Source organism: Prionailurus bengalensis, chromosome D3 (assembly GCF_016509475.1).
Source record: "Prionailurus bengalensis isolate Pbe53 chromosome D3, Fcat_Pben_1.1_paternal_pri, whole genome shotgun sequence".
Lineage (NCBI taxonomy): Eukaryota > Metazoa > Chordata > Mammalia > Carnivora > Felidae > Prionailurus > Prionailurus bengalensis.
In genome coordinates this window covers 9,810,442-9,823,349 of record NC_057356.1, presented here as the reverse complement: position 1 = coordinate 9,823,349, position 12,908 = coordinate 9,810,442, and the positions used below count along the sequence as shown (strand labels likewise).

The 12,908-nt window shown below is 44.6% G+C and overlaps 2 protein-coding genes across 2 annotated transcripts in view; one reads left to right on the top strand and one right to left on the bottom strand.

The window, feature by feature from the left end:
• TRAFD1 (TRAF-type zinc finger domain containing 1) overlaps positions 1–7,135 on the bottom strand; it is a 48,198-nt gene extending 41,063 nt beyond the window's left edge. Inside the window, exon 1 of the mRNA XM_043557643.1 lies at positions 6,876–7,135. The gene's annotated coding sequence lies outside the window, so the exon portion shown is untranslated. The remainder of the gene's footprint in view (positions 1–6,875) is intronic.
• Positions 7,136–7,255: 120 nt separating this feature from the next.
• Positions 7,256–12,908, top strand: part of NAA25 (N-alpha-acetyltransferase 25, NatB auxiliary subunit) — an 80,302-nt gene continuing 74,649 nt past the window's right edge. The window contains exon 1 of the mRNA XM_043557641.1: positions 7,256–7,363. Within this exon, the coding sequence (XP_043413576.1) occupies positions 7,306–7,363 (58 nt within the window). The 5' untranslated portion in view covers positions 7,256–7,305. The remainder of the gene's footprint in view (positions 7,364–12,908) is intronic.

Genomic DNA, 12,908 nt, shown 5'->3' with positions numbered 1-12,908 from the left:
AAGTAACATATCCATCCAGATGGGAAAATAAAAACAAAGAAAAATTAGAAAAGTCATTGGGTGGAGACACCCACAACCAGTACAACCAGTCCCCCAATGCCATGTCACCCAGCTTTCAGGCACAACGCACTTATGTGTCTCATGCCCTTAAACAAGAGTTTCTCACCAGAGCAAATCTGCCACCAAATATGACAAGAATGAAGGGCGTACCCCCTTTTTCTAAGTCAAGAAAATGGAAACTACCATTGAATGAGCACCTGCTGTATGCCAAGCATTTCCTCATAATGTAACATTGACTCTAAAAATTTTGAGTTCCAACTTGTACAGCACAAAAGATGGGCTTTTGGCTCCCGTGGGGGTCATCTCCTTTGTTACCTGAAATGATTTAGGTCTGTCAAAGGGTGTGGAGGCTGCCTCTCAGGCAGGAGCAGGTAAGGACAAGCCCAGAGCCAGGTCACTGCTTCAGCCTTAGGGGCTGAGGACATGGGGTAGGAATGGGAAATAAGAAAGGCCAATTCATCCTACTTGGATGCCAAAGAGGCTTTTGGGGTGGAGGGAAACACATTCCACCCAGAACAGTGACTCAAGGATCTAGAGGCCTTGGTTTGAGAGGTCCATTAACGCCCTGGCTTTGCCAAGTGCAGGGAACAGGGTACTGAGCCTGACAGTGTTCTTCTGGGGCAAGGCCAACAAAGGTAATCTGAGAATGTATCTGAGTAACCACAGTCCTGGCCAGAAGCCTCCTATGTGCCCCTACTTGAAAGTGCTGTATTTTTCCATTCTGGGAAATTCTTAAAATGCAGGTGACTCACCAGCTCTTTCATTTACACCAAAGATGAGCCCCAGCCCTCCTCCCTCCTCTCTCCTTTCCAAGCCCAACCTCAGCCTGGTCCTACCTGGCCAAATCATCTCAGAATAATCCTGCAGTCAGTTTACCTAGGCTCTCACCCTCCACTCTTGCTGGTTAGCATGATTTGGGGAGCATGGATTCTTCCTTGGGATAGGGTTGCCAGATTTAGCAAATAAAAATATAGGATATCTGGTTAAACATAAATTTCAGACAATGAATATAATTTTAGTATTAATACTCCCAAATACTGCATTTTATTTTACCTGATATTCTATCCTGGGAGTATTTAAATTGCTTTCATTACTCTAGATCAGGGTTCAACAAACTTATTCTGTAAAGGACCAGACAGAAAATGTTTTAGCCTTGTTGGGTCACTGTTGGGTCTCTGTTGCAACTACTCAACTCTGCTTTTGTAGCACCAAAGCAGCTATAGACAATACATAAATAAATAGATGTGTCTGTGTTCTACAGAATTTTCTTTATGGACATTGACCTTTGGATTTTATATAATTTTCACGTTATGAAGTATTATTCTTCTGTTGATATTATTCCCAGCCATTAAGAAATGTAAAAACCAACGCACCTGGGTGGGCCAGTCGGTTGAGTGTCTGACTCGATCGATGTCGGCTTAGGTCATGATCCCAGAGTCATGGGATCGAGCCCAGTGTCAGGCTCCACGCAGAGCATGGAACATGCTTGAGACTCTCTCTCTCTCTCTCTCTCTCTCTCTCTCTCTCTCTCCTCCTCCTCTCTCCCTTGCTCATGCTCTCTCTCAAATTAAAAAAAAATAATAAATAGTTAAAACCATTCTTAGCTTACAGGTTGTACAAAAACTGGTAGAAAGCTAGATTTGGCCTATTGGTCATAGTCTGCCTACCTCTGATCTAAAGCCAAAGAATTCAACTTTTGTCTGGATCCGAATCACTAGAGGATTTATAACAACACAGATAGCTGGGCCCCACTCACAGAGTTTCTGATTCAGTAGGTCCGGGGCAGTGCCTAAGAATTTATATTTCTTTCTCTCTTTTTAAAATGTTTATTTATTTTTGAGAGAGAGAATGACAAGGTGAGTAAGGGAGGGCAGACAAAGAGGGAGACACAGATCTGAAGCAGGCTCCAGGCTCCAAGCTGTCAGTACAGAGCCCGATGCGGGGCTTGAACTCACAAACCATGAGATCATGACCTGAGCCGAAGTCAGATGCTCAACTGACTGAGCCACCCAGGTGCCCCTCTTTTTTTTTTTTTTTTTTTTTATGTTTATTTATTTATTTTTTAGAGAGACAGAAACAGAGCGTGAGCAGGGGAGGGGCAGACAGAGAGGGACACAGAATCTGAAGCAGGCTCCAGGCTCTGAACTGTGATGACAGCTCAGAGTCTGACATGGGGCTCGAATTCATAGACCACAAGATCATGACCTGAGCTGAAGTCAGACGCTCAACAGACTGAGCCACCCAGATGCCCCAGAATTTGCATTTCTAAGAAGTTCCCAGGTGCTGCTGATACTGCTAATGGGGGACCACACTGACCTAGGAAAAAACCACATACCCATAATGCCAACCTATTTGCAGTATTTTATTTATTTATTTTTTAAAATATTTTTATTTTGGGGGCACCTGAGTGGCTCAGTTGGTTAAGCGTTGAACTCTCAATTCAGCTCAGGTCATGATCTGGCAGTTTGTGAGTTTGAGCCCCACGTCAGGCTCTGTGCACTGACAGTGAGGAGCCTGCTTGGGATTCTCTCTCCCTCTTTCTGCCCCTCCCTTGCTCTCTCTCTCTCTCTCTCAAAAACAAATAAACATTAAAAAAAGATTTTTATTTTTAAATAATCTCTACACCCAACATGGGGTTCAAACTTACAACCCAGAGATCAAGACTCACACACTCTACTGACTGAGCCGGCCAGGCACCCCTACCTGGAGTATTTTAAAGCCTCCTCAGCATTAGGAATGATTTTCCACACAGATCACAGACTATATCTTTGTTTGAGAGCCTCCCATTCTCAGTAAGAATTTCTCTACGCACTTGCTACTGGAATCTTCTCTTTTAGCTAGCCTTGGGATACAGTTAGGCCGAGAGTTTCCCATACATTTGGTTTTGAATAAATAGCTCTCCTCAATGATTAAAGATGATGCATTTACGGGGCACCTGGGTGGTTCAGTTGGTTGAGCGATCGACTTTGGCTCAAGTCATAATCTCACGGTTAATGAGTTCGAGCCCCGCATCAGGCTCACTGCTGTCAGCACAGAGCCTGCTTTGGATCGTCTGTCCCCCTTGCTCTCTGTCCCTTCCCTGCTTGCTCTCTCTCTCTCTCTTACACACACACAAATAAATAAAACATTAAAAAATGGTGCATTTAAAATATTTTGTGGGGTGCCTGACTGGCTCAGTCAGTAGAGCATGTGACACTTGATCTCAGGGTTGTGAGTGCAAGCCTCACATTGGGCATAGAGATTGCTTAAAAAAACATCTTTTATTTTGTAGTAATTTTAGATTTACAGAAAAGTTGAAAAGATGGTAAAGTTTATATACTCCTTGCTCAGTTTTTTTTTCAGTTTTCATTAATGTTAACATCTTACATTACCAGTGTACAAGAGGCCGACATTAGCACAAACTATTAACTCAACTCGAGACTTTATTTGAATTTTAACTGTTTTTCCACTAATGCCCTTTTTCTGTCCCAGGATCCCACATTACTTTAGCTGGCATGTCTCCTTAGTTTCCTCTGACCTGTGAGTTTTTCTGTTTCCTTAGTTTTCATGACCTTGACAGTTTTGAAAAGTACTGGTCAGATATCTTGTAGAATGTCACTCAAATTAGATTTGTTTAATGTTTTCCTCATGATTACTCTGGGTCTATGGGTTTCCTGCAAAAATTCTACAGAAGTGAAGTTCCTTTCTCATCATCTCATATTGAAGGTATATGATATGAACATGAATTATTACTGGTAATGTTAACTTTGATCACTTAGTTAAGGTAGTTTTTACCAGGTTTCTTAACTGTGAAGTTATTATTTTTCCTTTTCTATACTTAACTCTTTGGAAATTAGTAATTCCAGAGTGTGGATTTCACCACAGACTTACTGTGTGACCTTGGGCAAACTATCTAATATCTCTATGTTCCAAATTTTTCATTTCTTCCTCCCCAATTCTCATTTTATTATTACTAAAAAAAATTTTTTTTACATTTGTTTATTTTTGAGAGACAGAGTGAGACAAAGTGACAGTGTGGTAGAGGCAGAGAGAGAGGGAGACACAGGATCAGAAGCAGGCTCCAGGCTCTGAGCTGTCAGCACAGAGCCCGACGCGGGGCTCAAACCCACAGACCGTGAGATCATGACCTGAGTTGAAGTCGGATGCTCAACCGACTGAGCCACCCAGGCGCCCCTATTATTTTTTTAAATTAAAAAAAAATTAGCACCTTTTTTAACGTTTATTTTTATTTTGAGAAAGAGAGAGAGCAGGGGAGAGGTAGAGAGAGAGAATCCCAAGCAGGCTCCACACTGTCAGCGTGAACCCAACTCGGGGCTTGATCTCACAAACCGTGAGCTGAAACCAAGAGTCAGACACTCAACCGACTGAACCACCCAGGTGCTCGCCAAATTCTCATTTTAAAATGAAGATCAAAATGATACCTATTCCACCAGTTTGTAAGACTGAAATGAGAAGATACATGTGAAAGAGCTTAGCACAGTCTCTGCAACGTAAGTGCTCAATAAATTCACACTATTATTATTGTTACTATTATCATTAGGGTTTTCTTCTAGGCATGTATATTTAAATTTTAATAGCAATTGTCATGGGGTGCCTGGGTGGTTTATTCGGTTCAGCATCCAACTGCGGCTCAGGTCATGACTCGAGGTTCATGAGTTCAAGCCCCACAAGGTGCTTGTCGCTGTCAGTGCAGAGCTCGCTTCAGATGCTCTGTTAACCACCCCCTCCCCCCCGCCCCAGCTTACACTCTCTCAAAAAGAAATAAACATTAAAAAAAATAAATTTAATAGCAATTGTTAACTTGCTGTTATGGTGGATTCTAGAGACTTTTGAGGGGCACCTGTGGGTTGTCAGTAAAGTGTGTGGCTATTGATCTCAGGGTTTTTTTTTTAATTGAATTTTATTTTATTTTAGTTTTTAAAAATTTTTAGTGTTTATTTTTGAGAGAGAGAGAGAGAGAGAGAGAGAGAGACAGAGTGAGCCAAGAAGGGGCAAAGAGAGAGAGGGAGACAAAGAATCCGAATTAGGCTCCAGGCTCTGAGCTGTCAGCCCAGAGCCCGACACGGGGCTCGAATCCACGAACCATGAGATCATGACCGGAGCCAAAGTCTGGTGCTTAACCGACTGAGCCACCCAGGCATCCCTGGATCTCAGGGTTTTAAGTTTGAGCCCCACACTGGTTATACAGTTTACTTAAAAATAAAATCTTTCAAAAAAAAAAAGTAAATAATGACTTTTGATCTATATCCTTTAATTGGTATTTTTCAAAGAGTGGTCCTCAGATTGAATTAGAACCTCTGGGAGTAGAATCCATGAAATGTTTATCAAGTTCCCCAAGGGATTCTGATATGCACTGAAGTTGAAGAATCATTTTCTTGGACACTAAAAAGCCCAGAAAGGGAGAGGGAAGGAACACCAGTAGAAGGGGTCAACCCCAGCTGTAGGGCAGGGGCTGACTCTACTCAGAAAGACCTGAGTTTGAATCATAGTGACTAGTGTGGCATTAGGTTATGACCCTAATGAGCTTGGCACACCTAAGTGGCTCCCTCCCTCTCCCACTCCAAGTCTTTAAAAAAAATTTTTTTTTAAACGTGTATTCACTTTTGAGAGAGAGAGAGAGAGAGAGAGAGAGAGCACAAGTGGGGGTAGGGCAGAGAGAGAGAGACAGAATCCGAAGCAGGCTCCAGGCTCTGAACTGTCAGCACAGAGCCCAACGTGGGGCTGGAACTCTTGACGGTGAGATCATGACCTGAGCTGAAGTTGGACACTTAACAGACTGAGCCACCCAGGTGCCCCCCACTCCAAGGCTTTTAAATTTATTTATTTTTGAGAGAGAGAGAGAGAGAGAGAGAGAGAGAGAGAGAGAGAGAGAATGGGGAAGGGCCAGAAAGAAAGGGAGAAAATCCTAAGCAGGCTCTGCTCTGTCAATGCAGAGTTGGATGTGGGGCTCGAACCCATGGACCATGGGATCATGACCCCAGCTGAAATCAAGAGTTGGTTGCTCAAGGGGTGCCTGGGTCACTCAGTCAGTTAAGCGTCTGACTCTTGATTTTAGGTTGGGTCATGATCTCACAGACTGTGGGTTCCAGGCAGCATCGGGTTCTGTGCTGACAGTGTGGAACCTGCTTGAGTCTCTATGTCTCTCTGCCCCTCTCCTCTCTATCTCAAAATAAATAAACTTAAAAAAAAAATTGGTCGCTCAACCAACTGAGCCACCGAGGAGCCCCTCGCTCCCAGTCTTTGACAATTGTCACTTTTTCAGCTAGGCTTTCCCTGACCACATTATACACATAAAAAAATTGTCTCCCACTTCCACTCCCCAGTCCCTGTTTTTTCTCAGACTCATTCATCACCACCTAATATACTATTTTGTGTCTCTTCCACTACAAGTAAAGCTCCATGAAATCTTTGTCTATTTACTGATGTAGCTTCCGTACCTAAAACAGAAGGTGGCACATAATAGGCAGTCAGTAACTATGTATTGTATGATTTGAATTACTGTTTCCCTCCAGTTTTATTAAGGTGCAATTGACAAACCGATTGGTTTAGTATTAATCTAGGACGCTTCTTAGCTGGCTGAGCCCCATGCGAGGGATGAAGGGATCTTGAACTTCTCAGGCAGATTTTTACTGTTGATAAGCCCCCTCCCTTTTTTTTTTTTTTTTTTTTTTTTAAGTCAGCTCGGTGCCCAACGTGGGTCTTGAACTCCCAATCCCACCCCCTCGCCCCAGATCAAGAGTCGCATGCTCTACCGGACTGAGTCAGCCAGGCGCCCCTGATCACCCCCTTCCCCTACTGTCCCCTGGGTCACTCACCCAGAGGAGTTCCCGGTTCCCCAACAATTACTCAGACAAGTCTAACTGTTCCTCCTTCGGGTACACAGGATAAATACGACAAGCAGGAGCAGCCGAGCCCCAACTTTGATCAAGAGTTTTCCTCTCTTTTCCTCGCTACTCAGTACTTGACTCGGAAGGGATTTCAATACCAATAGCTGCTTCTTCCAGCCAGGTTGATTCCATCAGCACAATGAGAGAAGTTTCCTATAGAAGACAGCACTGCGGTACCCACAGGGATCCGCGGATGGGGGATAGGGGGTGGGGGTGGGGCTTCCCTTTCCGCGCAGGCGCCTTTTGTCGCAGCTCCGCGACTATCGCGATAGAAGAGCGAGATCGGCGCTGGCCCTTTAACAGCCCCTTCCCGGGGGCCTGCCCCACGCGTGCGCACTGCGGTTCTGCGCTTGTCATCATGGCGACGCGGGGCCATGTGCAGGACCCTAACGACAGGCGCCTCCGGCCCATTTACGGTGAGTGCCTGGGGCCAGCCCGGTAGTTGGCCGGACGCATCGAGGGCTGTTGAGGCTGGGGCAAAGGTCCAGGAGGGGCGCGGAGGGGGCGGGCGCGGAGCTGTAGGGCGCTGGGGACGGACCGCGCGGGCCTCTAGGCCGCAGCCACGGGCCTCGCGTAGGCGCCGGCCGGGCCTTCCTAAGCCGTACGGTGGCAGCGGCGTGGTCCAGACGGCGGCAGGTCAGCGGAGATGGCCCGGCATGCAGGCTCTGTGAGGGACTTACTCTCACAGAGACCTGCGCTGCCCGTAGGCTGCGTTGTGCCAAGGAAGACCCAAGATCTCAGGTGGATCCCGAGCCAGGTGGAAGCTGGCTCCGGCGTGAGGGTGCGACGTTCTGCTTGAGGGAAAATTCCTCACTAAAGACTTTTTACTTACGGGAAGCGGGCTTAGGGGGTTGTGACTAGCGGTGCTCGATGCACATGGAGAAACAGGTCCAACGAGGGGAAGGGGCTGGCGCAAGGTCACCCCGATCGAGTCTGGAGCAGGCCCGGCTTCGAGGCTCCCTATCCAGAGCTCCTTGGTGGAGAAACAGCTGCTCTGGGCGCACGTGGGAGGCAGCGGCGGGGCTTAGGGAGGGGTCTTGGGCCCAAAATAACGGTGAGAAGACTGTGATAACTCATGTCAGAGGGGCATGCAGGGCTGCTGCAGGGCTTTTCCTTTCTGCAGCTTCTCTGGTTTTCTCTGCAGCTTGCCTTCTGCTTGCTAAGTGGTTCCCCCTCCATAACGCTTACCTCAGCCCCGCAGGCTTGCAGACCTTGAAGTCATTCTGATACCCCGGTTGGGAAAAATCGACAGATTTGAGTCAGGGGAAATGCCTTTTCAATAACCGAGTTGTTCTGTAATTGGACAGTGGCCCTTTTTGCAGCTCTTCTCATAGATGGCTGGTCTCAGTTAACGGTGAGGAAGGCTTCAAGGTCAGTGGTATTGCCAAAGTAGACCTCGCGTCTATAGTGTAGATGTTAACTAAATGGAGGTTTCTCCCCATGGCTGAGATCATTCAAGGTTTTTCGGGGAGGGGGCAACTTTATTTCTGGCACAGTTGGTCCTGCTTTTATAATTTGTATGCTGCTTTACTCTCACATCTCATTTGATTCTAGCAACAATCCTGTGAGATGGGAAATGATAGCTGATGTGTATAGACGGGTAATTATGTCATTCTCTGTCATTGGCCCTTCATATGGGTTATCTCATTTAATTTGTACACATTCTTATGAGGTGGGTAGTTTTTTCCAGTCCCACAGTGCCCCTCCCCCCTTTTCCCCACAGATGAGGAAGATGGGGCATTGTTGATGTGTAATTATTTGCCTAAGGTTATTCAGGTCACATTTGATGGAGCTAGGATCTGAACTCCTGTGGGCTGTCCTAGGCTCACTCTCTTAACCACTGCTAGAAGGTACCTCACTTTGAGCTGAAGACACTGACTTGCCAAAAGTCACACAGGTGGCGAGTGGCAGAGATAGGACTCTGTTTGCAACAATTTCCTGTTGGTGCATGTTATCATACCCTCTGGTATATGTATATTCATTCAGAGGGCAGGGTTGAAATGAGGTGATTGAAGATAGGAACTGAGTCCAGGCAGGGCTCATAATTTCTGGCTTATTAAAACTCTATGCAGCAGCAGAGCTGCCTGTGGACTTTTTTTTTTTTTAAGTTTACTTATTTATTTTTGAGAGAGGAGAGAGAGAATCCCAAGCAGGCTCTGGACCGTTAGCACAGAGCCCGAAACGTAGGGCTCAGACTCAAATCATGAGATCATGACCTGAGCCGAAGTCAAGAGTTGGATGCTCAACCTGACTGAGCCACCCAGGCGCCCCAGACTTTTTTTTTTTAAGTTTTATTTATTTATTTAAGTAATCTCTACACCCATCATGGGGCTCAAACTCACAACCCTAAGATCAAGAATCACATGCTCTTCCTACTTAACAGTCAGCACCCTCCCCCCCCCCCCCGTCTTTAAACTAAAAAAGATTCAGTACTTTTAAAAATAATTGGATTTCAAAAATTGTTGTTGAGGCCCAAAGAAAATGCTTTTGGTGTCCCATAAGTTATTTAGAAATAACAGTGTTTTGAACTACCCAGTAAGATAAACCATGTCCATTTCGCGTTGCTAACCATTAGGATATGTTAACCAGAAGTGACAGGTCATATTTTCCAAACTGAAGCTGGAATTATGTAGCTTTTGTTATAGTTACATGGGAGAGGATTAGAAGAAGCTTTCTTTAAGAATTCCAGAGCAATTGGGGCGCCTGGGTGGCTCAATCGGTTGAGCGTCTGACTTCGGCTCAGGTCATGATCTCACTGTTTGTGAGTTCGAGCCCTGCCATCGGGCTCTGTGCTGACAGCTCAGCCTGGAACCTGATTCTGTGTCTTCCCCTTTCTCTGCCCTTCCCCTGCTCACATGCTCTCTCTCTCTCAAAAATAAACATTAAAAAACATTAAAAAAAAAAAAAAAGAATTCCAAAGCAATTAATATAAACTGGCAGGAATAGGAAAAGAGAGGTTACCAACTGTCCCTTGTCTTCAGCACTTTTGACTTTTGACTTCCAGACTTTGGACAGCCCCTGCTTTTGTGTTTAAATATATTAGTCCCTAACCACTCTTGTTCCTTGAATTCAGAGGTTTATTAGCTGGTAAATGAAAAGCTTATGCTTGATAGGTAGTGCTTGTCCATCAGTCAGAAGTTCAACAACTGTCAGGATTAATTGAGTGCTTACTTGTATGCTAACTGTCCTATTAGGTAGTAAGATTATTGTAATTATAGTGGTAAACTAAAGGTCAGAGATTAACTTGCTCAGAGTCGCAGTTATTAAGTTGCAGATCTGGGATTTGAACATAGGCATTGTCACTGAGAGCCCAGTTCTTCACTGAGTTCAGAATTAGCAGCATCACTATCTTTGTATAGCACTATTTATACTGCCAACGTTTTAGCATTTTACAACTGTTGGAAACTTGCCTGTGACCTCAGCTCTTGCTGAATACGGTTTAGGGTAAAAGTGGACAGGGCTGTATGGGTGATTAACTGTGAAATTGTGGTCAGTTGAGATGTGGGTTAAAATTATATTTTCAGTGTCTAGGTTTGGAATAAGTTTTCAGAAATTTCATTAGTTGAAACATCTTCAGAGTGCATCTCATTACTCATAAATTGGTAAGTTTAGGTATTGTATTTTTGGTGTTTGAAAACCACCCCTGACCTTACTAGAGCATCTATTTTATTCGTTTTTCTTTTGCTAAAATTACTCTCTTGTGCTGTGTGGTTTTTCACAGATTTTGTATTCTCATGTGACTTGGTGAGCCCCAGTGCTTTCTTGTACCATTATTATTAATTTTAAACTGTGGGGTGGAAGTGATGGTCATGTATGGCACGTCATAAATTTGTGTAGAAATCAGGAATTACTAGGTCAGCAATTGCAAAATAGGGAAGTTTCAAAGAAAAATTTCCCATATCCTTTGAATGCACATACACATTTATATTTACTTTCCGGGTGCAATATCTTTTGTTCTAATCTGTCCTACTGGCTTCCAGTCTTGCTGTAGTCTGGATCAGGTATAATATACTTCCTAGCTGTGTTTCCTGAATGATAATCACTTCTTTGGTGAGTTACCATGTTTCCCTTTGGTGCCTGGCCAACTCCAGGTAATTATTCTGATGTAGTTCATTAGTAAATGCGCCTGAGTCCTCAGTCGAATGTGGTATTTATTCTCAGTCTTCTGTTGGGCTTGTTAGCTCGCGAGTTGTGTCCTGTTTTCTCCCAGGAATGGCAGGGCATCTTGGGGACTGAAGACCATCTTGCCTTTTTGTAGAAGAGTCACTTGGCACAACCTCTTTTCTTCTGTTTGGAAATTATTATGACCATTTAAAAAGCTCTGACTTAGATCTCTACATTCTAAAAGCATTTAATTTAATTTAATTTAATTTAATTTAATTTAATTTAATTTAATTTAATTAATTCATGGGGCACCTGGGTGGCTCAGTCGGTTGGGCGTCCGATTTCGGCTCAGGTCATGATCTCGCGGTGTGTGAGTTCAAGCCCTGCGTCGAGCTCTGTGCTGACAGGTCAGAGCCTGGAGCCTGCTTCGGATTCTGTCTCTCCCATTCTCTCTGCCCCTCCCCCACTCATGCTCTGTCTCTCTCACTCTCAAAAATGAATAAATGTTGGGGCGCCTGGGTGGCGCAGTCGGTTGAGCGTCCGACTTCAGCCAGGTCACGATCTCGCGGTCCGGGAGTTCGAGCCCCGCGTCGGGCTCTGGGCTGATGGCTCAGAGCCTGGAGCCTGTTTCCGATTCTGTGTCTCCCTCTCTCTCTGCCCCTCCCCCGTTCATGCTCTGTCTCTCTCTGTCCCAAAAATAAATAAACATTGAAAAAAATTACAAAAAAAATTACAAAAAAAAAAATGAATAAATGTTAAAAAAATTAAATATTAAAAACAATTAATTCATTTTCTTAAATATTTATTTTTGAGAGAGAGAGAGTGAGAGTATGCGTGCAGGCAAGTGGGGGAGGGGCAGAGAGAGGGGGGAACAGAGGATCTGAAGTGGGCTCTGTGCTGACACGGGGCTCCAACTTGGGAATCTCGAGATTATGACCTGACTTGAAGTCAGATGCTCAACTGACTGAGCCAGCCAGATGCCTCTCTAAAAGCATTTTAGACTTAAAGATTTTAATGCACAGGGTCTCTCAGGTGGCTCGGTTGGTTAAACAACTGATTCTTGATTTTGGCTATCAGCACAGAGCCCACTTGGGATTCTCTCTGCACCCTTCTCCTTTTCATGTGCTCTTTCTCTCTCAAAATAAACAAACATGAAAAAATTTTAATGCACAGAAAATTCTTTTTTTTTTTTTTTTTTAACATTTATGTATTTTTGAGAAGAGGTGGGAGAGGGGCAGAGAGAGAGAAAGAGAGACACAGAATTGGAAGCAGGCTCCAGGCTCTGAGTTGTCAGCACAGAGCCTGACATGGGGGCTCGAACCTGCGAACCTTGAGATCATGACCTGAGCTGAAGTCAGACGCTTAACTGATGAGCCACCCAGGCTCCCCTGCACAGAAAATTCTTAAAAGAATACATAGAGTAGAACATAGAGCATAGGGCAAGATTTATAGACTAATGCTTTTCATGTTATGCTCTTATGAACTATTTGGATTTTTTTTTTTTTTTTTTTACCATCACTTGCACAATTTTTGTTATTTAAAAAATTAGTTGAGGGGCGCCTGGGTGGCGCAGTCGGTTGAGCGTCCGACTTCAGCCAGGTCACGATCTCGCGGTCCGTGAGTTCGAGCCCCGCGTCAGGCTCTGGGCAGATGGCTCGGAGCCTGGAGCCTGTTTCCGATTCTGTGTCTCCCTCTCTCTCTGCCCCTCCCCCGTTCATGCTCTGTCTCTCTCTGTCCCAAAAATAAATAAAAACGTTGAAAAAAAAATTAAAAAAAAAATTAGTTGAGGGGTGCCTGGGTGACTCAGTCGGTTAAGCATCTGACTCTGGATTTTGGTTCAGGTCTCATGGTTCATAG